The sequence below is a fragment of the Cygnus atratus genome, chromosome 10, assembly GCF_013377495.2.
Source record: "Cygnus atratus isolate AKBS03 ecotype Queensland, Australia chromosome 10, CAtr_DNAZoo_HiC_assembly, whole genome shotgun sequence".
Classification (NCBI taxonomy): Eukaryota; Metazoa; Chordata; class Aves; order Anseriformes; family Anatidae; genus Cygnus; species Cygnus atratus.
In genome coordinates, this window is record NC_066371.1 from 20,226,806 (window position 1) to 20,253,876 (window position 27,071).

At 41.8% G+C, this 27,071-nt stretch overlaps 1 protein-coding gene across 5 annotated transcripts in view; it reads right to left on the reverse strand.

Moving 5' to 3' along the window:
- Window positions 1-13,444: 13,444 nt before the first annotated feature.
- The window catches only part of FGD3 (FYVE, RhoGEF and PH domain containing 3), a 111,909-nt gene continuing 98,282 nt past the window's right edge, over window positions 13,445-27,071 (reverse strand). For all 5 annotated transcript variants that reach the window (XM_035558187.2, XM_035558190.2, XM_035558192.2 and 2 more), the window contains 4 exons: window positions 25,172-25,294; window positions 23,121-23,273; window positions 20,056-20,196; window positions 13,445-14,438 (listed from right to left, as the gene is read on the reverse strand). In XM_035558187.2, coding sequence (XP_035414080.1) covers window positions 14,214-14,438; window positions 20,056-20,196; window positions 23,121-23,273; window positions 25,172-25,294 — 642 coding nt within the window. In that variant the 3' untranslated portion in view covers window positions 13,445-14,213. The remainder of the gene's footprint in view (window positions 14,439-20,055; window positions 20,197-23,120; window positions 23,274-25,171; window positions 25,295-27,071) is intronic.

Here is a 27,071-nt window from a genome sequence, read left to right on the forward strand (position 1 = left end):
GGCAAGGGTCTCGTGTGCTGCCTTGTAACGTGGTACCTGAGCGGGTGCGAGGAACCCCCAGAACCCAACCACCACTACCGAGGTACTTGAGGAACACAGCTCATAGGGTTGCAGCCACAGGCACACACCAAGGCCAACCTCTGATGGGAAGTTCACAGTACTTAGGTGTTTTCCAGAGGCAGCAGTGGCACCATTAGAAAAGAGCTACAGACGCACTCTGATTCCTGATTACAGCCAGGCTCACGCACTGGGGGCAGCTGCCGCAGAGCGCAGCATCTCAGCAGGAATTTGCTTAGGGAGGCTGCAGCAGAGAGGTACCTGCCTTTCCTTAAATATCAGCAATATCTCACTCGCTGCTAGATGTACGGCCTCAGTTCTCACACACTCACAAAGGTGCTGGAGCCAGCTGTAAACGTGTGCTGGTTTCTGACATTTGAGTTACGCAGAGCCTGCAGGTACAACAGGGAGCTGTCTTCACCTCCACGCTGGGATAACGCCGCACGGCAGGGTAGGCTGTGGACTGCTGACATAAGGCTTTTGTGCACATCACGGAGAGGTGGAGGTTTGGTGAGATTTATTCCCTGCATTTTTCTGGATCAGGCTGACCCGCTTTTATTCCTGAAAGAACTGGCATTGTCACTCAAAGCCCCAACAAACGTCTGATGCAAGTGCTCGTGAGGAGGTGACAATGCCCATTTCGGTGCTGTGGAGAATTAGAAGTAAAACCTAAAATCCATAAAAGCACACTCCTGCAGAAAGACACCAGAGATGAGCTCTTACTGGCCATCGCACAGAGTTAAGTCCAAAGCGGCACAGTGCATCCTCGTACAACAACGAGCTGTATCACTCACTCACCCATCAGCATTTTTCCCTTTTGATCACACACTCCCCCTGGTGCTTGTTCAGTAAAACAAACTCGTGTCCCCCCGCGGGAGGAAAGGAGAGCCTTCTTCCTCACTGAACAGCCAAAAAGCACGCTTGGCAGGCCATACATTGAGAGAGGCTGGTGACTCGAAATCAAATCCTGAGGCCCAGAGCTGCACGAGATGAAGCCCGAAGAGGACGTACACTGCTTCCTACGGTGCTCTATGGCCATGGGACCTGCCAGCACGTCGCTCCTGGCCGTAACGCCGCCGCCTGCCTGGTGCAGATGCACCTTGCCATTAGTGGAACAGATGGGAAGGACTAGGGCTGGGCGTCTCGCAGCTGGATGCAGCAAAGGGCTGCTGGAGAGGCACTGCAGAGAGCATCTCTTGGAGTTTCTGTTTATGTGTTTGTTCTGTTTGAAGTGGTAATAAATCCAGTCCCTGGGAGCCATGCGAATCTGCACAGTGTACAATGCTCGGATAAGGGCGCTTGATCATATGGGAAAGAAACTTGAAAGGCAAATTGTCCGAGGAGCTCAGATTCAAGCTCAGGCTGAATTCACACATCTCACGGGTTATTACAGGCATGCACAGCATTTGCAGGATTATTTGGGCTGTTCTTACTGCGACTGTGAATTTTCCAGAATTGCAGGCAACCAGCTGAGTACATGGCTGGCTCCGTGCTTTTCTTTAGCCTCTGAGAGACTGCCTGGGAGAACATCTACTAGCTTTCATTTTATACTTTTATCTTCCCCAGTGGGTGGAAAGAAAACCACCAGAACTTGCCAATGACAAAAGCGAGGCATTCCTTAATTTATAAAATCATAAAGGAAGTGATTCCAACTTATCCCATCGGAACAGAAGAGATTAAATGACCAAATAGCAATTTTGTCCAGACTACTCGATTCAGAACCAAAGAGGGAAAGCTACGTGGAGTTTTCTCACTGCATTTAACCCCACTTCTCTCCTCCACCTGGCCATGACCACTCGCGGGCAGACGCTCCCCTTGCTCCTGGGGGCCTGAGCACGCTGCCATCACTCTCCCACTGCCAGGTCCCTGGGGCTGCAAGGAAAAAGTAAATATGTGATTCAGTCCTACCTCGTCTGACTGACTGAAAAGGGCAGGCAGAGGTTTGCTCCCGAGGCTTCACTGTAGAAAACACTGGCACTCTGACACTGCTCCATGGATACCCTGAAGTGTGTGCCTAGCCCTATATGGGCTAATAATTACACTGACAGAGAGCACTTACAGTTACATACGTGCACTGTTGGGCTGGGGACTTTAAAAGGTGCAAGGAAGAATATATATATAATATATATATATATATATGAAGAAAAAGAAAACCCCTGTAAGCCTAGAAAGAAAAACAAGTATTTGACAAAGGCAAAATAGGTCTAAAGAGAGGTCAATAGGAATTTTACCGCTGGATTTCTAAGCGGCCAGGATATGGCTTCAAGCTGTGAAAAAATAAGTAAGGGAAATACCTCCGTTTTCCCCTATTTCAGAAAACAAACCCATTATTTTAACCTGAACCACAGGGTTCGGAGTGACTGCTTCCTCTCATAGTTGGTCTGTTATCACCGCGAGCACCCCGCACAACTCCGTGCACCCTGCATGAATCAGAAGCAGCATTATATTGGAGCATTTCTTAATAACAGGCAATTGGATCCATTAAAAATGTTATTAAACATGCTGTTCGCAGCATTCTCAGGAAGGATACAAATTGCTTGTGATTAAAACAGCGTTTCACTGATCTTATTCCAACTTTAGTGTAGCAGTGAACCGCTCCACCCAAACTCCCTGCAGCAGCCTTGAAACACAAAGCGAGCCCGAGCAGTGACACTGGAGTACCGAATTCAAGGACTTGCTGTGCACAGGGCTAGCAAGTTCTTTGCGGAGATGCGAGAACGTTACAAAGCTGGCGAGGCTAAACTACAGACTGAATCCCAGCCCTGTTTATGAGACAACAGTATTCATTTATTCTAGTCCACCGAAAATAAATTCAAACCAAATTGCATTCTAAATTAGTGTTTCATTATGTACGGTGAATACAGAGAACTCTTTTAGAGAGATAACACAAAACAAAGCTTCACACTTTTTAATTGTAGCTATTACCCTTCTCACTGCCAGCTCCTCTTTTTTTTTTCGTTTCAATTTATCTGATGCTTGTGCAGAACTCTCTGCTAAGTCTGCCATTAAAGAAAGTGCTAATGGAGGTAATTAAACCTAAGGATTGTTGACATTTACTAGAAATCACTGTTTGGACTACTGGCAGTCCTGCACTCAGGTATCACTTATGCAGTGAGCTCATAAGACAGAAACATTCAAGAACATAGTCTGGTGTCAGCTGAAAACACCCGCACCTGAAACAACGTTATGGCTCATTTATGAGTAATGGGCTGGAAATCTTACAATTTTTCATTTATTATTCACTTTTGTGGTGGTTCTTCATCTAGAACAGCACACTGAAGGTGAGCATTAGAGCAACGCCCAGGAGAGAGCAAAAGTGCTCCACGATCCCCTGCAGCCAGCAGGACAGAGCTGGTGGCCAAGGGACAGGGGAAGGACGGGGGAATTCATTAATGGTCCCTCCAGCCCCACCAGGAGCTCTGAAGGCAGCCAGCTCCCACTTCACAGATTACTAGAAACAATGTTCTTCAGTACATATCCTGAAAAATGACTGTCCTAATGATGTTCAGCATGGAGCAAGCATGAAAATGCCCATCTTGGGCAACACCAATGGCTGCATGGGAAGAAATCTTCCAGAACTAAAATCTGGAGTTGCTCCATTTTGAGCTAGCTGACCAGCTCCTGTCCCGTGGGGCTGGGCAATGGGCTTCACATTGGGCACAGAAGGGCATAGGAAACCTGGGGTGACACTGGCCACACCACTGAGCCCCTGCCTGTCTTGTTTCAGAGGTTTCAGATTTCAGCCACCCCAGTTTCTAGTAGCATATATACCAAATTTTGAAGAATTAACATTTGTTTGGCTACAGATAGGCAGTCACTTTCAGCCTTACTCTGCACAAATGGCATGCCTATGATATATTTTTATAGACATTGGCGATGGAAACATAAAAATAAAAGAGATTGAGCTTAAACAGCCTGTCACAGTTTGCATGGTGGGATGGCTGTGATTAATACCCAAACAACATGTTGTCGGTTCTCGCTAGATCAAAGTAGGATAAATCCATAAATTTGAAAAAATAAATCCAATGTCAAAATACAAAACCAAAACTCCAGCAATTACTCATTTTCAAGGATGACACTGCTGAATAAGAAACGATTTATAGGCATGCAGTAGAAATTCTTCAGAGTTATTGTAATTAGGGGTGTGAACATTACAGTACTGAGTCAGGGAGTCGCAGTTAGCACCTGTTAGAAGCTGCCAGCTTTCTGAACAAATCTTGCTTTTGGCCACAGGTACTCTCTGTCACACTGCCGCTGAAGCTCTTCATTGAGCCAGGCATTGCAGAGCAGCACACTATTCCAGGATGAGCTCATTAGCAAGCTCCTATCAATTTGAAAGCAATTATTTTGTGGGTGTACACACAGAAGATGTGGGAATGGAACTGGCATTGAATTTAAGTCTCCAGGGACTTGCACCTGAGAAGATGCATGTGGATGACACAGTTGCAGCAGACTAGGTTCCTGCCCTTCCCATCTCAGTGGGGATCTGCCATCTCCATAGCCTCTTCAGGGCAGCAGGAAAAGAAGCCCCAAAATACAAACACCAAAGCATCCTGCCCACATTTCAGCCAACAGAGTGTACCTCTCTACAAACAACTCGTGGGCAGGGAGAGGACAAATGACAAGAAAGGAGGCTTGGGAATAAACTTTGCAGAGGTGGGGGAAAGAACTAAGACAAAGCAGAAGGAAAATAAAAGCAAGAAAAACTAGGTGGTCAAAGAGGGGTGGAAGCATTGTTCTGTTTCTGTGCCCTCATGCTTATTGTTAGGACTTTATTGCACTTCTCTACTGTTTTGCTGCTAGAACACCATTTTCTTCCCTGCTTGGCAGCATAGCAAGAATGTGGCATGTTTTAGAGACCTCTGTCATCATCTTTGTTTCCAGATTTGTCTCTTCAGCAAATTTCCATGTTTTGTATTCGTTCAGATTGCTGCAATTTACATACTTTTAAGGGAACCAAGATCTGCCTAGGGGAGCACCACGGTTTTATCAGCCCCTGCGCAGAAAATCTCTCCCTTCTCAGAGATGGCTCCAACTCTTAGCTCAGCAAGGCAACGTCTTCCTCTGTCGTCTACTTTTTATATTTAGAAAGATTTTTACAAGTCTGCCACTGTCACCACATGTGGCCCCTATTTGAGCAACAATAGCAAAGGACAGCAAAGGATAAACACGAAGAAGCAGATGGGGAAAGGAGAAGAACGAGCAACACAGGAGGCTGCTTTTGAGGAACACAGTGAGCACTGCTCCCTGAAAGTTGGCCCCTGAACGTATAAATGAAACAGATCCCAGGATCAGCTGCAAAGCACACCTGAGACACTGGCACTGGATGTAAGCAGGTGATTAAACCTATGCTGAGCTCCCTGCTTCACCAGAAGGCAGGCTGCATCTCCCAGCACTGCAGTCATAGTCTTGACACGTTGTAATGTGGATTTGTGTACCCACTGCACTTCAAAAGCCCGTCGAAACAACACTACCTAGTGAGAAAATTGTGTTTTAATGTGGTATGCTTCTAAAGATTTAAATTCAGCCCTAGTTCAGAAGAAATGTGTCCTCCTCCCATTTCCAGCTGGTATTTTTCCCCTCAACCAAGCACACAACTAAGGCTACGATAGAATTTCAAAGGTAGGAAAAGTGATCAACAGACCTAGGGAAAAGGATGAACTTGAAAAACACCAAAGCTGTTAAGTGTATCCAAAGCACAGGACAAGAAAGGAAGTGGCAGTGAAAGAGAAATTCTTCAGAAATTGCCATGTTTCTGACTGGTTCTGCATGTCTAATTACCCTTTAACTGCATTAATTGGTGTCTACCACCTCAGTACTCCCACACGAAAACAGCTAATAAAAGGCACCACCTTCTAAGGATGCTGTGGGAGTTACAGCGTGCTCGGGGCCTGACTGGTAAAAAGGCCCAAGGCTCAACCACCTTCCCCATGGCACTGCCGCTCAAGTGGCTCTTCTCCTGTCTTTGCAATGCCTGGAACAAAGGGGAACAGCTTCTTCACAGCACAAATGCACGTTTTTCAGTAACCATTTGTCCTCAGGGTCTTGTTTTCATTTCACTTAACTCAGTTCTGCCCTAACAGATTCTCTCTGTGTGTAGTATTTATTTACCTTGCTCTCGTAGCTCTTGGGGATTGCTGCTTTAAAAATCACGCAAGCTTCTGGTAATTGCGGATGATCACCAGACTATAGGAAACAACAGCTATGTTAAGGTTCCTTAGCTTACAATATATTCCCTAACACAATGCTAGAACATACACCTGGGGACTTGGGCCACGGCTTATCACCTCTGCCACTGTCATGTTGGAGACTGCCTTAAGCCCTACCTGTGATGACAAAGGCTCCCTGAGGGCTCTTTCCTTGTGGTCATCTATTTAAAGTGTGGCCATCTATTTACTGCAGTGGCTCTAGATGCAGTGTGACAACTGGAAAATGTAAACCCTGCTCCTGCTCGTGCCCCACCAAGTGTAGCTGCAGTCCTGCCCAGGTGTGAACTTCCTGCTCACCAAGCAGAAGCTGTCTTCAATAGGGCCACACGCTGTGTGCAGGCATCAGTTCGGGCACCCAGACAATACAACGACAAATAAATGGTGTTTTGTGCACACTCCTCGTGCCATAGGGCATATGTTAGTTCTCTACAAAAGGTTTGCTTTTGCACACACACTTCGTGTAACCTGAGGGCTCTGTGGCTACTGTTCTGTAAGTGGCCCTTGCAGTGCGCACTCCTGCTGCCTTGGCCTGGGCAGCCCTGAGGGCTCAGCTCCCCCTCACTGCCACAGAAAAGTAATAGAAAACCCAGGCAGTGATACACCAACCAACTGGCTTCACAGGGCTACTGGCTGCTGAGGCAGTAACACTGCAACCTCCTGTTTTGGCCTGGTGATTCAAAAGCCACAAACAATGCACACAAGACAGGAGTAGTCTGGGGTGTGTGTGTGTGGGGGGAAATGTTGCCAAGGCTCACCCTCTGTTAAGAAGTAGCCCTGTACTTCCAACCCCATCAAACTCCCAGAGGCACTAAGAGCTCACTCTGGAGCACAGAGCATAGACATGTGAGGGAGATGAATTTGGAAATTCCTGAATAGGCCACGTGTTACTGGATCCTGCTCACACCAGTCATGCACAAGAACTGGGCTGTTAGTTCTGCAATGCCAAACCGCTCCCTGCTCTCAGACTCTACCCAGAATTTATCTGATGACTCTGTAGTAACTTCATTTATTAGGTTATATGGCAGAAACCTTTGCCTTTGTACCTCTTCGGATAACCAAAGGGGGATAAATGATCAGTACTTTTTTTTTTTTTAATGAACTTACCTTTTTAAGCAAAAAACATTCAACCATCTCCCCTTCTTCCCCAAATTACTTGAAAAACATTGAACTGCAAAACTAGACACTTCAGCATCAGGAAATGTTCAGAATATCCATTTTCTGGGGGTAATCAATTTAATCCCCTTCTCTACAAGCATGGCGATATGTATTCAGTGCATGGGAGGATTTAGATCCCTATAACCAAGGAAGCTATTCTCTGCTGTGTCGTTTTTCACAACAACTTCAAAACAATTACAGGTACTGCCCATCTCCCATTCACTAGAAACTTCCAGTAACCAAGACAGTACAGACTGATTCCTTTTGCCTAAAGCCATCAGAAATCCAACTGCCTCAGTCGCTTGTAGCCAAGGACCATCCACTCAGCTTTAAGTTCTCGAGTCCCCTTCCCATTGATGTACAACAGTACAAACGGACACAACACTGCCGTACACTGCTGGCAAACCTGAACAGACACGTCTGTTATGGTTGATTAAATCAATCCAATTTCACCCTATCATTTAACATGACTTCAAGGAGACCTTTTGTAATCCAACTTCAAGAATTTGATGCTTCTTGACGCTGGCTAACAGAGGGATTCAGAGCTTCATTATCAAAAGGGATTTTCTCACGGAATTGATAAGCATGTGGTCCATACCCTCCCTCTGGACACTCAGGTTTGGGAAATACACCTAACTCCTTCCAAGTGCATTAGACATATTGACAGGACTAGTCATTATTTGAGCACTCTGTGTCTCTAGCACAGCCTAAGGAACAGGCTTCACATTTTCTCTGAAGTTATATAGTTTTACTAACAGAACCAGTATGTTACTGTTCCCTCTCCCCAGCTGTTGGTGTACCACCCCTGAAGTCCTACCTAGCTCTAAGCTTTGTATGTACAACACAGCGAGTTTATTTCCATAACATGTTATTTTGAGTGCAAAGGTTTTCCTATTTTAATTCAGTTCCTGAGTTTTTTCTGTTTTCCATGATGTGGCTTCAACAGCATTTTATTGTAATCAAAAAATAACTTTTAAAAAAAGCTTATAAAACCCCAATATACAATTATTCTTGTGGAAAAATTAAATGGGCCAATCAACCTATAAATAATATGAAGGCAGTGGAATTCCTAAGACACCTCCCTATCCATAGCTGCCTGTGGAAACATCCCAATGCTTTCAGATTTGCTCAAAGTACCCAGACCACTGTAACAACACCACGGTCAATTTCAAAGAGTTGAAAACTAAAATTTCTTGAGATCTCCTTACAGCTTCAGTATGATCTGAATCAATACTGGGCCTTTTATCAAAGCAAAAATGTGCTGCCCAATGCGAAGTGTGAAATTAATAATGCATGCACAAGGCCAATGCACAACGTTTAATTATTCTTACCTGATTCAGAAGTCTGCTGGTATTTGTTGTCACCAGTTGCACAGGACCACCATCTTCAGCTTGGAATCTGAAAGCTGCTTCTTCAGCACTAGAAGTAGGACGACATTGTATTTTCCAGTTTAACGTCTTCTTGCAAGTTATAGAGCACTCTGGCACAAGGTCTTACAAGAGCACATGGATACTTGTAACGCAGAGGAAGAGTCTTGACAGAAACTTGCCTATTCCGAGATACTGAGATAACTGATTGTTCCTTTTCAGACTTCCGTACACTAGCTACAGACCTTATAAAATCTCTTTGACCCGAATAGGGAACTGAAAACTGAAAAACTCCCGTGTCTGCAGAGCATATTCCTGAAATATAGGAAAATTACTTGATGTTTGCAAGGAAAACAGGTCCACCTGACAGAAACAATACAGGGACTTGGAAATTAGGGCTTTCCAACACAGCTTTCCTGCGTGGTCTAGCCATGGGAACACAGAGTCTTTTTAAATTGTAAGGACTTCCATTCATTTCCTTATCAGGCTGAACATGACTCATCACTGATCAGAGCACACTAAGTGCACACGCTGTGTTGAAATTAGCTTTTAAATAAGATTTATGCAGGGCAGGACAGTGTAGACAGTGAAGGGGGAAAATACCGAGAAGATGAAAGGCTTTTTGAAAGCTGCTATCAGTCAAAACCAAATCAATGTTGCTGACCAGATCCAAGGTTCATTTAAAAGCATTGTTTAAGTTAGCATCATTTCTTCCAGGTGAGGATTTGCTGCCTTAATTTCGAGGCACGTTAGTAAGACACATCTAGGTAACAGTCTTTTACGTTGTGCATGCTAGCAGAAAGCTAAGTTTGTTGTGCTGTATTTGAGCTATGTAAGCTGTTTTCATCTTCCCGAAGCCCTATTTTAGAGATTCCAAACAGAATTCCTCCTCTAGCCTAATCTCTTGTGATCATAGATCACACAATATCTGTGAGGACAGCCAGCAACTGCTTTCTGAAAAGCCTGTTTTATCACTATTTCATTTTACAACAAAATGTAATCACTCAGCTCCATCAAGCTTCCCTGGGCCTGCAGAGCGCCCAGCCATTTGAAAACACAAAGTGCAAGCCAAATGAAAAACCTTGCCGTGCCCACATGGATTGAAGAACAGAAAAAGAGAAATGGAAGGTGTGTAAAAAGGGAAGGTGCTTGTTTACAGGATATGCAGGCGCTTATATTTAGCAGCTAATGTTCCATGCTACTAGTGAAAGACAACGAGGGAAGTAAAGCGGGTGTCAGATAGGTTAACCACAACCTTTAATCTACAGTTTCAGTATTGCTGGGCAGCTGCTTCTGGGAAACTATGCTAGGATGCAGAATAGGCAAGAAAACCCCAAATCGTTTGTTACCTCATCATAAAGAATAGGAAACAAATATTTTGGCATTTTGCAGGCATAAGGTATACAAAAGGGTAATAATTCTCTCCTCATGTCTTGGAGCTCACTTTGTTCACTGCCAAGTGCCTGTTAAACTGATGACTTGTCTTTTTTTGTGCAAAACAAATAAACGAAGAAAGATACTCTATTCATTTCAGAGCGGCATGGAAAACAATCAATCCTACTTCTCTCAGAGTAAGATAATACTTTTAGCTTTATCATTTGACATGTTCTTTTCCACTAACAGTCAAAATCCAGTTTTCTGGACGAGAAGTAACCTCCTTCCCCTTTCTTTAACCACAAATGTTGACAATTACATTGCCCTCCTCCAAGATATTCACATGCGTATGCCCATACCATTCGTGTAATTGAGTTTCTGGAGGGACAACTGGAGCAACAAAGTGTCTTAGATCTAAGAAGCATTTCTTCCTATTTCATGTGGTTCTCAGAGACAAATATATCACACACAAGGCTGGTCTTCACTAAAGTGTTATTTTCAAAAACGATGTAATTTCAACATCAAAAAAAAAGCACGCAATGATCAGAGAAAGTGATGGGAAGTATTGTACTATATCCATCTGTCCTTTACAGATACAATACCTAAAACAGAAAGCTTTCCCTCTTTTGCATATGCAATTAATTGTGGGAGATAGTAGACGTTACAGATCCACAAAATATTAGTTACAGACAGAAATGATAGTACAAAAATCAAAGGTTATTGCTTAGTTTTAAACTCTTTACAGTTGAATGCCTTTAAAGTCTATTAGAATTGTTGCTTATAGTAGTCCCAGTAAGGCACTGGTTTTTACACATGCTGTGCCTTGTTCTATAGAAAGCAAATGGAGATATTTCACTAAGTTAAGCATATGTATCATTTTCTGGAGGATCTTTTGCCTTCTAACACTAAAGACTGAATGCCATCTCCCCATCCCCACTGACCAGCAGTACCATGTGTATTTCTCAGTTGCAACTCTTCATCCAACGGGACATGTAACAAAAATACTCTGGTCTCATTAAGAGGAAAAAAGAATGACCAAAATGAGTCAGCCTACGGATTCATATAACACCGTGAGACTCTGACAGTAGCCAAACCCAAGTACAGAGGAAAGAGCACTGTATCAGAGGAAACATTTACTGATGCTTTCCCAGAGCCCCCATCAATTTGCAAGCCAGGGGCCAACAGATTTAGAATTTAAGGGCACAATTATAAAACTAATTATGTGGAAAAACTGATTTTGGAAGCTCGGGGACCCCTGACTTGGCTTATCTGACTGCAATTTTGGCATGCCTGCTTATTTTCACATGAACTAAATCACCATCTTTATTTTTTTTTGTTTGTATTAATGTGCGTGGGGCAAAAAAAACAAGACAGTCCATTTCCTTGATGTGGCAGGATACATGAACTAACCAGGACTCAAGCACGTCTGAAGTGATTGCTCCCTCCATTCTTACAAGACATGCACTCATATGCTTTGAAGGATTCATCTCCCAGTATCATGTTCTCAACCTTCATATCACTGAATTCACTTGTGTAAACAACTCATAATTGTCTCAAGAAAGGAAAGAATAACCCAAAGTCTGAACAATGCCTCAAAAAGAATGAGGGTTAGCTCACCCAGATACAATGCAACTCCAACTTGGTCAAAGGAGACCGTTCCAATTACTTCATTAGGAGCTAAATTACGCTCTGAAAAAAGATAATACTGTCTATTGGAAGTTCCACAGGTTTGGACAAAGGTCACATTCTTTGACCATGACTGAGGGAATAAAATCCCAAATCTATAACACCACCAGCTGATGCATTTTGGTCTCCAGGCTGAGCATTTTCACGCTGTATCAAACAGGAGCACAGCTCTGAGATCTTAAATGGACTCATATCACTTTTCCAGACAGAGTTTAAGTTGCTGGCCTTATACCATAAAAGCTCTCAATGAGTTTGGGGTTTAGTTATGAAGCAGAGATTCCCCAGGCATGTTCCCTGCCATTTCCCCTGGAAATGGAACGATGTGCTGGAAATGAAGTTACTGCATGAGAACCACGACTCAAGTGCCTACTGGTGTCCTCATCTGGTATCATTCCAGGCAGGCTATAAACATGTAATTTTATTTTTATTTTTTAAGAAAGAATATCTTTGGCAGAAGGTGAACTGAGGAATAGCTAACGATTAGATGTGTATTTTGACATACTTAAAGTTATTTATTAAAAAAAGAACAAAATAATGATCCGGGAGGGTGGGGGGGAAATGTGTGCTGAAGATTTTTTTTCCTTGGTTAATAAAACTAGATTAATACCATTCTTCCTTCTTATTTTTCTCTTGGTAACAAAGAAAAAGAACAAAGCAAGGGGAAGAATAAAGGAAAAACTGGAAAAAAAAACAGTAAGATTACAGTATCAGTGAAGTTTCATGGCAAGCATTCTAAATCATCGCATCTTGAAGGAAACTCAGAGGAAGAAATAACAGGCTGGAACAAATTCCTTCTGATAACCTCTATCATAAAAATTATTTTGCAGAAAACTTTTTTCATGCTAACTGATTGGAGGGGAAAAGAGGTTGGGAGGACAGGGAAGATGCAAACCATATGATATCTTACCAGTAGCTAATTAAATACATGGCTTCTAACTTTTTAGCATCAAGGACTTTAGGTATGTAACTTATTATGTCTATGTCTTAAAATCAAAACAAACAAACAAAAAACCAAACAAATCCTTTTCTGTAGGTAAGAAACATACTCACTGATGCAGATCACTAATTTTCAACAATCCTAACAATTCTGGCTTTATGGAGCAGCTCTTTCTTTCTACCAATATCACAAAATGTAGAAAGCTGAAGAGGAAACAAAAGTTAAACCAAACCATTTAAAAATCACAGTACTGTGACAGATTTTATTTCATTTTTATCGGAACTACATGCTTGCTACCACTAGGAACAGACATTCCTTTTTTTTTTTTCTTTTTCTTTTCTTTTTTTTTTTTTCAAACCTGTATTAAATGTTGACCTAGAGCTTGCTGTGCCTTGGAGATCTGGCTCAGGAGTTAACTGCATGATTTTTTATTTAAATAGATAAGCACTTAAGTTTGAAAATTAGACAAATACAGGTGAACAGGAAAATTAAATTACAAATTCAGTTCATACAAATATCTCATTCTATGCACTAAATCCTGTTAATTAGCTCAGATCTTTTAAAAATTCTTAAAATACTTATGAAACATTATTTACAAACTATATAAATAAATCCTAGGTCTCTTTTAAATTAACCAGTACAACAACAAAAAAGTCACCTTTTTGTACTGTGTGTACTAAAAATGTTCTTGTTTATTGATCATTTCCCAGTTGGCAGTATAAAACATTTGTTCACTTACATTAAAATGGGTTCAAATAGAAGTAAGGAAGGTATTGGTTTCAAAAGAAAACAAAACAATATTATAAATGCTTAAAATCAATGAGGCTTCTTAATGTTCTTTCCTGCACGGTTTGCAGTCATTTTTAGAAGTCCCTTCTACAGTATTTGTCTTGTGAACAGGTCATCTCAAAATAGCAGAGACAAAGTTTTAGCCAAAGAAAATATTCAGTACATTGCTCACACTTCACAAAGACCTTTTTACCAGGAGGGAAAGGACAGAGAACGGAATGTCAGTGGCCAGCACAAGCCTTTACAACATTTAACTTAAAAGGCAGCATTTATAGAACTAATCACAGACTATACACATCCTGCACTGAACAGCAATCAAAAAGACTGGAAAATATACATTTAGAAAAACAAGAGACCAATGGTTTTCCATTGCCTTTGATAAAATTAATGCTTTTCTCCTTGTCTTTTGTTTTAAAACCAGCATCAACACCACCACCAACTACAACTATCTTTTCCTTTAACATAATATATGCCAGATAACTACTGTACGTGAGAAATGTACAATAAAAGGAGAGAAACCACTGAATTTCCTATGCAGACACATGAAAATATAAAGCCATACAGATTCCAAAGTGCCATGAATACCAAATTCAAGTGATGGTTTATAGCATGTATGAAAGAAACTAAATGGAACTTGCTCTATGCGTTGCTCTGCCCTTCAGCTGTATCTTCAGTTTCCCCTTTGGCTGCTTTGGAGAGAACTTCCATCCATTTCAGCTGCAGTTCTTCATCTTCTGCACTGAAATATATAGTTTGCTGGGACTGGCAAAGCTTAAAGACGTGCTTCACTTCAAACTTCTCACCAGAACCTGGAAAACTGACTTCGTATCCAGGCAGAGGAATGGGACGTGGACCCCGTCCATCCTAAAAGAAGAAGAAAAAACAAATGTAAACACCCTGCACTAAATCATATTAGAAACAGGAGGAGCGGGGGCACACTGCCCTACCCCCACGGGCGGCATGGTCACCAGGCACGTGCTTGCCACCATCAACCTCAGGCCAGGCGGCTGCACCACAGCTCCCAGGGAACCAGTGCCTCCCTGCGTGCCACTCGCTGGTACCTACCCTGTGCTACACTCACAGTCTGACATCCCTGCTCACCCAGCTACCCCCACCAGGTTTCAGCAGTTGGGGTACAACAGTTTACACGTCTCACCGTGACCGATAACTTCGTACCTCTACCAAGTCTGAGAGGAGTGCTGTTACAAACTCCAGCACAGATCAGTTCTCTGGGGACCCGGGGCATGCACAAACGCATGCTTGTGCAGACACACACTTAAGTGAGCACACGAATGCACGCGCATTCTGCTTCTGGTTCAATTCTGCAGCTTAGAAAACAGGTAAGAGGAGGTACTGACTGCTTAACCTAAAGCAATAAAAGGAAAAGACTTAGCAGGTTTTTATTCTTATTTAATGGATTCTCTTTTGCAGCAAGAATACAGGTCCAGCAGCGACATGACTGGGGATTTTCACAGAACTTTTTACCTTTTACATGTTTGCTTCTTCTAAAAACCTTTGTATTAGGGTACAGGCAATCAGGTCCAGGTGAGAACAGCTCAATGCAGCCCCTCTGGGCCCCATGGAATATTTTGGTTAAATATCTTTTAACTGCCTTTTAACCGATAAGTTTGGTTAAAAGAATACAAATAAGCAGAGCTGGACACTGAGACCCACAAAGACAACTACCAGGGAAGAGACTTGGAAATAAAAGAGAATTTCAAATTTTAAATCAATCGGTGAGTCTTCTCAGAAGGTCTTGGGTTATTTATGATCCCTTTCAGTGTTGTCAAGGGAAGTCAAAGCTCAGATTTTCTGACATCCTTTAAAGGCCAGATTAACTCACAGATGTAGGGAGCAATAAAGCTCCTAACAGTCACATCCTGAGCGTAAAAGCACTCCTCTGCTAAGCTCCAAAGAAAGGTGTACTTTGACAAGGCAGACTGTGTCATGACCAAGGAGGTAGAGAGCAAGCAACTTGTTTCAAATGATGCCAGCATTTTTAAAGGTGAGTCCCCAGGCTGAAGTCCACACCAGACACATACCAAACATCTGTAAGGAGCCTTCCTGCAGCTACTTGTGTAACAAGTAAATCTGTAAGAGAGTCAGAGCCCCGAGAACAATGGCCATTAAAAATCTACTTTTCTAACACTTAGACTAAAGTAATGAAAGCTTCAGAATGGCTCACATCAATGCGAACATAGACTGTGCAACTAAAGGGGCAAAAAAGCAGACAGTCTAAAATGTATGTATGTGATCTATTAAATTAATATAGGCTTCCTGATTTATTAATTGTTTGTTGTTATTGTTGCACAAAAATGCTAGGCCCATCTGCTTGAAGACCAAGTGTTATTCGAGGAGATTTATGGCAGCTTTGCATCAAACACTGAAGAATTCAGTTTGTCTTAAGTGCAATTTGTTGTGTAAAAACATCATAAAGTTTCTAGATCCTGACAGCACAGCCACATCCATACAAACAGGGAGGTCTTGCACATGCAGCAGTTAGAGCTGGCACATACAGAATAGCTCTAGGCCTGGATACACGGCAGCACTAAAGCAAGACAGTATGGGACTGGTGGGCACAAAATGCAAAGAGCACATGCAAGCTCTGTCACGCCTGCTCCGCTGATCCCGTATTTAGGTTTTAGGATATAGACAATAAGACTTGCCGCATGGAAAATTAGAGGCTACCCATGACAGTGAAAAATGGTATCATTTGTAGCCAAGAAGTGCAGCGTAAGAGCAAGCTGATGTTTGAATGAATGGTACATGTTACACCTACCCAGTATGTGCAGATGCACAAATTAAACAGACTGTCTTTGGTCTTGCTTCCTCCCTTTCCTTAATACAATGTGTTTGTGACTTTCTATGTAGATGCCTGATCCAAAAGGAAGGGATTGAAATAATTTCTGGAAAGGTGCACTGTCAGATAAAGATGCATATAATGATGTGCAAGTCAGTCAGTGCTCTGGAGCCAGTTGGACATTTTACAGTGGCAGAATGAGAAGCTCCAGTAGAATTTGGGGAAAGAGAGTGATTTCCGTAAAACCAGCCAGCCTTAAGCTTGAGGTGGTCTTTGCTTACAAGCACACTCATACGATCCCACTCAGATAAACATGACAAACTGCTGCACAAATGAGTTTCAGTCTCATTTTATCTGTCTGAGGATTGGTATGATTTCCATACTTAAATAAGCTGTGAATTTTATCCTCACGCATAAAGCCTTGTACACAACTTAAACTGTGAACGCTCAGGAAATGAATTCATTCTCCTGGAACAAGCATCTAAAGCAAAAGTGCAGTTTTCTTGCTCTTGCTATTTTAAAGCCTGAGAGGCATACTGCTATTTGCACAGGAATCCCTTCCCCAGCCTACAGGAGGACTGCTGTCAGGGCCATTACTGTATCAGGAGTTCCGGATTTGGCTAGGTTTATTCCTCCTTCCCAAGAGGTAGCTATTAAAGACAATCCCACAACCTTCAAAGACAAAACTCCTGGGGTCATCCTTCACTTGATCTGTGTTTCAAGACCTTTAATGCCATTGTTGGCAGCATTACTCCCAAAAGACACTTTTTTTTTTTTAAGGCAAGGAAATGCTCCCTCCTCCCCCGCTTTTTTTAAACCTTTCCAGAAGGAAAACTTTTGCAGCAGATATTCTGTTTGTTCAGCAATGACAAGCCCTGTGTTTAGATGGTCTATATGCTGGGAGCGATTTGCTACCGCCAACTCCTAAGGAGGATAACAGTTTTGCTTTCCCAGGAAATGGCCTGTGCTTCTCTCGGGTGGGCTGTGTATGCTATTCAGCAACTAGGACTAACAAATCTGTGAAAAAATTAGTATTTCACATATCTTAAAAACCCCTTCAGAAGATAAGTTCTGTATCACAGTAATTCCGTGACAAATTATCTCATGCTTTTCATTTCTGTTGTGCTCTCAGCCACCATGCGTCTCTGCAGGCTCAAGGTTTGCTAGATGCCACGAGGCTGCTGTACAAAATGAAACACCTGGGAAAATACGACTCAAATATGCAGATGGTTCCCAACTGATGGCACCTGGTTCCCAACTGATGGCAGACACTCAGCCATGAGGAGGGAAGCTCTGGGAGAGCTTTTTCTAAGAAATCTAGTGTATTCCATGTAAAGTGGAACTAACAGGAACATTAGGTTAATATAAAAGAATTGGGTTTGCTTCATACTTTTTTTCCTTCAGTTGGATGCTAATTGAAGAAAGCATGGGAATGGCAGGCCCCAAAGAAGGGACTCATTTTTGCTGTTTATGGTCTCAGCCTGCAACTGTTGATTCCTGGTAGTAAATCCAGGCTTGGTTATTGAATGTAAGACACATTAACCTTGTCCTGTATGCTTTCTTGCTGCTTTATTGGGTGATTTATCTCACATCTGAAATAGCTGAGGACAGTAACCACTAAATTTAACTGTCATAAAATTGACAACCGGTGTCAAAGACACCCCTTCCCCTAAAATATGGCATCTTACTAATAGTACCAAAAGAAGCTCAAGATCAAATTTGGCAGGACATGGAGCAAAGCACACAGCAGCTGAAGCACAGGAAGTTCCTCCAGCGTTCAACCCTGGCTTTGCATGACTGGCAGGATGGGGCCTGGAGGATTCAGCATCATTCTGCTTGCACTAAAAATAACTGTTTCATGTCCCATGGGTTATTACTTACGCTGTCTTGAGACAGTCATCTGAGCACTAGGAGAAATTCTCTTTCTAGGTCATACCATGATAAGATATGTTGCTTTCCTGAGACTTCTAGTTCCAGCCATCTCTTAGATGACGTATGTTGCTCCTGAGTCAGGAAGGCCAAAGAATTTACACCTCCCTCCCTCCGTTCTTGCCCTCCTTCCCCAAGCTTGCCTGTGGATTAGGATGACTGAATGTATTCAAGAAACACGTGAGAGGTCTGAGAACGGATTTACCTTAATACCTGCTGCAGTCAGGACCCCATTCGATTCTGGCCATGCCATCAGACCTCACATCAATATATGATGCTCTCCAAGATCCCACAAGACATTCTGGCTCGGTTTACATGGGATATGGGGCTTGCACTGGCACTTTGCTGAGGCATAATTTTCACATCAATTGCAAAGTTTTGCAGTGAAGCCATTCTCTCTGCTTTACTTTTTAAAGCTTTTTTGTTTCCCTAGACTGACTCCACAGAGATCTAAAAACTGGTCTTGTTGCATTAGTTTTAGTGTTTTGTCTGAGGCAGCTTGCCTTTTCAACTTGTAATTTCAGTCATGCATCTCCTGGTGACTAGAAGGGAAGCCAGGAAGCTCACTGCCCATGGGATAAGTTGGAAGCTTACCCAGTGAGGGCTTTGAATACCAGATGAAGCCAAGTGGGCTGTGTCTGGAGCTCTAAATTCTAGCTTTCAGCTTCCTGAGCACTATGCTTAAAACATTACACATACTTGTTCAAAACCAGAGGTGTTCTTTCTGACAAGAAGCAAAACACAGTTCTGAGGACAACACGTACTTCTTGCGGAATAATTGCTATAGAGTAAATTTTATTTTGAATAGCTTTATAAAATCATGGGAAGTATTTATTTCCCAGACTGTTCCCAGCTACAGCCCTATGAACTGACGCTAATAAAAAGAAAACGCTTCATATCATTACAGTTACAGCACTGTAGGCTGAATTTGGCCCTCATTATCTCTTCCACCCCATCCAGGGGATGAAACAAAGCTGCATATAAACATTTCAAAAGTCAAGTATAAAATTGGAGGTGGGGGATCTCATTTAAGTGTCGTCATTCTACATCTTCAGGACTAAGGAAGCCTGATTTGAATCTCTGTCTTGGACTTTACTTGACTTTAATCACACACAAATGCTAGTTAGCTTCAACTGTGCACTTAATTTTTTAATTAAAAAAGTAAAAAAAAAAAAACAAAACTTTCTACAGTAGTTATTTCAAGTAAAGATGAAACCACAATGGTATGACAAGAAGCTTTAGCCAAACACAACCCCCTTTTTCAGGATGAAGAACATCTACATTTCCACAAATTCCTCTGCCCTCAACCCAGAACTAGAAGTGTCTTAATTAACAATAAATAAATAAATAAGCTTGAACCAGCAATTGTGACATTTAGGGCTACTTTGCAGCTCTGTAGATTTTACAGGTAAGTGCTTTCCCTAATGAAAAGGTAATAAAACCTTTTTGAACCCACTTGTCTGAAATCTCTGGAAAACAAAATATTACCAAAATTAATGATCCTTGCTTTGTCCTGCATTGTTAATAAATAAAAAATAAAATAAAAAAAGCTGTAAGTTTAAACATTTGCTCAGAACTGTATCAGCAGCAACTATAGATAAGAAGGAAATCTGAAATCTCTGAGACTTTGTGCTAAATTCAGAATACCGAGTTGATTTTTGTTGTTGAGACCAAGTGAAATCCTTTGACCTATTTCTCAGCTAAATTTACATGTTTTTTGCTGTCTGATAACCGCCATGAACGTCACTTTACCTGGCTAATTCCTTGAAGATACAGAACAAGAGGTTCGGTCTTGGGGATGGTCACCCACATTTTGTACCAGGTCTTCCCTTTTTCAAGGAACTGGAGGTAGCTACTGAAGACACTATTTTCAGCTGCTAATAAGCTTTGCTTCTGGATGAAGAAACAAAAAGAAGAGAGAGCTGTTCCCATTCGTGTTTACATGGACAGAATATTTAGAATTAAATACAAAACAGAGCTCAGCTAAGTTGTCTACAGTTAAAAGATACTGAAGGACAAATGCTGGATAGCTTATGACTAAACAAAAGTTTAGTCATCACAATATACCATAAAGAAACAGCAGAATTCCACATAATAGAGACAGATGCTGAACTACCGTTCCCAGTGGACAGGAAGTTAAATTCTACCTCCACAAAGTACATTGAGAATGGCAACTAAGATGACACAGCTAGTTTCTTGCTTAGCAAAGTAGGCTGGGAGATGATTTGAAATTAATCAAAAAGGTGCCTTAGCATGAGAAAGCCTCATGTATGTACAGGGATGCTACTGCTGCAAGTCTGTGTGGAATACAGCTCTAACATCAGTGGGAAAGGAACACGAGCCTGGACACAGAGAAACAATTATTGCCCAGAACCTGCCCCGCAGAGTACCAGTCTTCCACAAGACCACTTCTGGAACCCACTGCACAGCCAGCAGTGGTCACTTGGCATGCCTTAAGCAAGAATTTGGGAAAAGGAGAGAGCAAGCGGTACCCCTCTACATTTTAGCCTTACTTTGTCATCAATGTATTTAATTCATTCTTTCTGAAGCACTGTACCAAGTGCTCTGTGCCTGCTTTAGTTTAATATTGCAGGATAGACAGGGGAAATGTCTGGAATTTGGAATAAAAATTGAGCAGGCAAGACTGAAAAGTGAAGCAGTATGCAAATACTTGTGCTTCTGTCACTCACATCTTTGCAGTACTGGTATTAACAGACACTTGTGCATGGCTGCAGAGACATAAGCCAAATCAGAGAGCCCTATGGCAAAAAAAGGTGGAATAAATTTTGTCTTTCAATAGAAAGCAAAGAAAAAGAAAATTCCTGTTCACATTAGACTTTACACAGAAGTCTCCTGGGGATTTCTGCTAATAACTTTTGAAAAGTGGCAGTCTCCTCAGCTGCTATTAAGCTCCTTATGAAAGTTTGATGTAAAGAGGAGGGAAAGAAGAAGACTGGCTCTGATCTTTCTTTTTTTTATATACCTACTTTCTTGCATTTTACCTGATCCTCTGAAGATTTAGCACAAGGCTAGAAGCCTGAGAATACAAGGGAAGAAATACTCTTTTTTCCTTTGGTTTTTACAGCTTTCTGCTGTAATCTGCTTTCTGAAGTAGAGCCATAGGTCACATTTCACTGGTTTGCTTTTTGGCTTTTCAGATTAACAGAGCTCTCTGCTAAGTAGATGTAGGTTTTCACTTTACTGGCAAACAGCACCACTGAAACAGTGCTAGAAAGTTTATATAGTGAGATACCACAGACTATCCTGAGGCACATTAAGTGCTCTTCACCTACAGGCATAGCTGTATTGTATACACAAAGTTTTTGATGGTACGAAGCTCTGGATCCAGCATCTTCACCATGCTTTGTGGACACATTATTTTACGGAAGAGCAATGCACATTTGTAGCTTTATTCCAGTTTGTATTTCTGAGATTCTTGATATTTTGTGGGGTACAAAGCTGACAAAGCACTGGAGCAGCAGAATTCACTTTGGCAAACAGTGCTAGTGTAGTTTTTACCACTGTGGCAACTTCCAGGACATTTAGTAGCCTGGAAATAAATATGACATTCTGGGAAGCCCAAGGAGAAGGGCCAAGAAAGCTTTATTTGAGGAAACATTTATTGCAGGAGTTCTGGACATGCACTGGCAGGTTTATATTTCTTGCGCAGAGTCTCGCTCTTTTCCATGTAGTTTGTTTCTCTTGAGGAAGTCGAACAAGGCTGGAAGGCAGTCTGGAGGCTATGAGGGGTTGCTTCCAGAAAGATTTTTCAGAGTTAGGTGTTTTTCAGTATAGGTTGGAACAGTTCACTGATTTTCTATGCAGTGTTCAAAGCAGGACAGTATGTGTCAGCATATCAGGGGGAAGGATGGTTCACAATGATGTTAAGTTCTCTTGGCGTTTTAGTGGCTCCTTCCAGAATCTGATATGGCTCAAGAAGATAAAACTCTGTGGGTCCACTTTCAATTGAAATCAATGGCCTCTTTTACGCATGCAGCGATTTCTGGCTGTATTTCACAGGTGAAATAAATAAAAGCCTTTTCCTCAAGATAGCCCAGGAAAAGCGTGTCATGTAATGGTACTCAGAGCTCTGCCTGTAGTCTAAAAAAAGCATTGGTAAGAGAAGGTTCAGTTGTTGTGGGTGAGGATAAAACGAATGAGTTTGCCAGTAAGTTCCTTGTTCTCGTAAAAATAAGGGTAAGTTATGCTGCTATCATGGTATAAAGCTTGGTGACATCTGTAGCACTTGTGAAGCAGTAGCTTACACAGCATAATTTGTAGAAGTTGCATCTTGGAGAAAACAGTCTGCATGGGTTGAGACTGTTTTGGTGAATCCTGATAGTCTTTCAGAAGGATCCCATGTTTTTGCACGACCAGGTAAGAAAGACTAGTTCCAATGATATTTTGGCAGGAATGTAAAACTATCTTCTATATGAGTTAAAAACAAAATCTTGTTTTGCCAACAGTTCATGTGAACAACTCAAGGTTGGAAACACATCGTAATGAAAAGTGTCCAGAAGTTCTTCCTATTTTTGACTACTTTGAACGCTGAAGCTTAGCTGCAAAGCCCATATGCATCTGTGTATGATAAACATCCTAGGATGAATCCTCCCAATCATGAACAGAATTCAGTTTACACGCACACTCAATACAAGTTACAAGCTAGAGGATCATATATCATCATGGGAAAAAAAAGATAACCAGACAGTTTATTTTAAAAATAAAAGCATTTAAATAATAATATTAATAATAGTAGTAATGGTAATAGACTTGCAAGGGCAGCTAGCACACCAAAAGTTTCTAAGTAAATACCGTACCTCTGCAGCTTGTCTTTTCTTTTGTTCTCCTACTGGTTCCACTCCAGGGCTGCATGGGCTTGCTGGTAGCTGCAGAAAACACTCTTTACACACTCGATTATGACGGCTATTATCTGCAAGCGGTTTGAACTCTGAGCATTTTGCGCAGATCACCTGTATCAGAAAGATGGTGCATTGTTAAAACATAATATTTCTTATTCATATTCCAAATAAAAGTGAATTGCAGAATGGATGTTATTGAAGTAAAATCCTGAAAACTATTGTAAACATAAGATAAAGTGACCAATCTAATATTTACTTTATTTACCTTCATTAAGAATTAACATTATAACTGATCCCATGCTGTGTACCAAAATACTTAATAAAGAAAGCAAATGCCTAATGGGAAGTACTTTATAATTAACTTTATGAGTCATAATGGGTTTGGTTTACAAAGCAGTGTTTTTCAATGTCAGACCGTAAGATGGTCTAGAAAGGACTGCTTTTTGGAGTAAAGGTGGCTGACACTTCCTCATTAGTCAGGTAGTTTAACCTGAAAGAACCGAGGCATCCAAAACCATCAACTATTTTAAGAACGTAGTCCAATATACTATCCATTAAAAATTATTTGTCTGATGCTAAATTAACAGCTTTAGATTCCAACAGCATCCAAGGAAACATCAGTCCCATGACACCAGTGCCTGTGAAGAGCGATGGATCTGCAGCTCTGGAATCTGCTTCCACACTTAGAATCTGACTCAAGCACTTGCTGTTGCACAGCTGCTCCAAGGACACAAACTGTCCCCTAGGGTGCAATACAGGGGCAGTCGGATGGATTCAGCATCTATTCAAAATTTGCTGTATAATAATACACCACAAATGCCCTTCGGTTACAAGTATATGTTACTGTATGCTTCACTGCAAGACATTAATTACTGTATGAAGGTAACTGCCTTAATTCGGTAAGTGTTAAGCGAAGTACTGCTCTGCCCAGTTATATAAACAAAAGCAAGCTGGCATTTTAGAAACATAAATTGCCTTAAGAAAAGACTATCGACTTCTTTCATTTGTATGCTATTGCCACATCAGAAAATATTGCATAACCAACAACTGTTTAAAAATACATTATTAATAATGTAATTCTTACTATCTCTCTGTCCATAGGGACAAATTGTTATTTCATTTCTTTAATTATACTCAGCTTTACAGCGGAACATTTTTAAACATTCAGAAACATTGCATGATTTTAACAATTATTTTTAAGAAAAAATTACTCCAGGGTAATTTTATTTCGATTGCTGAGACTGAGTTTTTTGAACATCTTAACAGTGCACTTAGATCTCCTTTCAGTGAGATTGGAAAATTTATCTCCACTTCCCGAATAAATAATGGCATTTAAATAACATTATTCTCTACTAGTTACATGGGAAACACTGAACCATGAAACTCAAGTCACAGAAGGAAGGTTTCAAGTTGTATTACAGAAATCAATCTCATCTTGGCTATGGCTGCCATTTTCGGACAAATCTGAGAATTAAACTGTCAGTCAATGGCACTGAGAAAAGGTGGCTAAATGTCTTTTGTAAGCTGGTCCTGATTCTCCAGGACTAATTTTTTCAAGCACAAGGATACCTCTTTGGAAGAAACAACTCTTAATAGTTCTGCTTTAGGGAAAGAAGAGACCATCCATCTTTAATATTGTATGTTCAGCTGTTCATCCTAGGAAGAACTAGTACGAAGCAGGGCCATTGGAAGGTCATTTTGTTTCTGTAAAGAGAATATGGTGGACAACCCCACTCCAAATACATGCATGTCTCCGGGGAATGCACCACTGACTTTTAACCACTGATGCAGTACATGTCCGTAAAACAGCACAGACTAGGCCACTTGAAAACAGCACCAGATATTTGCCCTTTTTTTCCTGGGTACCCCAGGGATAAAGTAACTGGAAAGATCTGCTCTGTCAATGATCTGCCACAAACATCTTTTAGTTCCTGCACTGAAAAAATAAAAATTCTCTTCAATGCTCTCTGCAAAAGAAACTAAAAGCCTCAATGCATTCTGAAACTTACCGCCCCGCACTGCTTGCAGTGGTGCCGTCGTTTAGTGATAGAGTTGAAGCTTTCACTGCAGCTCTTGCAAGCCTGCTTCTCCTTGTCTCGCTTGGATTTGGAAGATTTCCTACAGGGATCACTCTGAAATGAGAAGTACACATATGTGATTAAAAAGAAAAAATCTCAAAACAATTCCTAGAGCTCTCATTGACAAAGCAAAGACCACCTTTGGGTTTCACGCCATTCAAATCATTTTAGAAAAGAATTCATGTTAACTCTGCTGATGTCCTAAGGTTAGAATGGAAGTGCAGTTTCAGCCATCGGGTGTTTCTGGTGTGGCATTATGTGGTTTCTGATCGTTAGAATTAATTCTCCAGGTCCCTCTTTGCCCGTGTGTGTCCTTACAGCCACTGAGCTACTCCATCTCACAGTCCATTGATCAGGAGCAATGGGACATGACAACGTGGGCTTTCCAAGAAGAGCTTTCCTTCTGGAACTCACCTCTTCCTCCCTGGTGCAATGTGATTTGGTTAAGGTAAATGCTGCTGACCTTGTGAGTGCACTGAAAACTTCTGTTCCCATGTAGAAAGATCTGGGAAAAGCAGCTTGACTGCAGAAGTGAACAGTGCTGGTACAAGACTTTTTGCACCACCCCCATTTCAAATGGCTTACTTAATTTAGGAGTTTCCTCAGGCTCCCTCCCAGCCCACAAAGAAACAAACCCATTAAGGAAAAAAGGGACACCTGCACCAGGGGCCTGCTATTAACTGCTCTCTGCAAGGACTCTCAGCTGTCTGGAGAGCCAAGACTCACCTCTTTAGCTCTGCACCTAAGCCGGTACATAAAGTCACTAGGTATGAGTAAATAAATCCAAATGTATAATTTTTTTGATAAACTGAAGATCATCCACGTGTCAATGTACAGGTCATAAAAATACAGCTTTCTCTATACCTTCAAGTGAGCCCCTGTAGTTGTTGTTTTGTTTAATAAATAAATACCATTTCTCCTTCCTAGCCAGGACAGCTACACGGAAGGGCACAGCAGCTCCCTGAAGCAAGCCTTTGGAACCCACAGCCTGACAGCATCTGCAGGGAGATCCAAGCCCAACAGAGGTGCTGCGCCATGCTCTGGTACAGCTCTTTCATGAGAACAGGTCTGAAAACTCCCTCCATTTTCGTGTGCTTGACACAAACTACCGGAATGGAAACATTTCCTCTAATTTTAAAAAAATAAAATAAATCTGAAAGTCAGGTGAAGATTAAGCCCATTTTAGGTTACATACCTCTATGGACTCGCTGACAACCATCCCTTCCCTTCGAGGCATGCACAGTAAGTCACAAAGTCCACTTGAGAGAGAAAATTGGTTCAACAAATTTCCCCTTCCTCCAAGTCTTTATTTAACACAAGGATGCAGGCACATGGGGTGGGAGGAGAGGCAGCCGCAATTACAATTAGCAGAGGCTGCCCATGGATCTCCAGGCAAGTGCTACCAGAAATCCTGTAATTTTCCTTAAGATCTCACCTTAGGGGTTACAATTCACCTGCAAAAGTCACTAATACATATTTCAAAGACAATTCAAAAGCCAGATTTTATAAGCTGTACCAGTCACTGCACAGTGCAGCGGTGTAGCCTGACCAAAGCCACCAGCACTGCAAGCCCAGAGAATTCAGTTCCACCAAAACAGAAAGGTGAGGGCAGGAGCTTCGTTTCGTGTCTCAGGGGCACTTTAGTAGGGAGAAAATAGACTGTGGTCTTGAAAATAAGGGGTGGTTGAGAAAGTGCAGCCACATCCCAGAGAAAAGTCTTGCAAGCCAGAAGCATGATGACGAAACCAAGTTGCAGGGACCCACGAGCTGACTGCTGCACACCCTTCCTTCAGCGCTCCATATTCCACCCGCATGCTCTCAGTCACCTTCC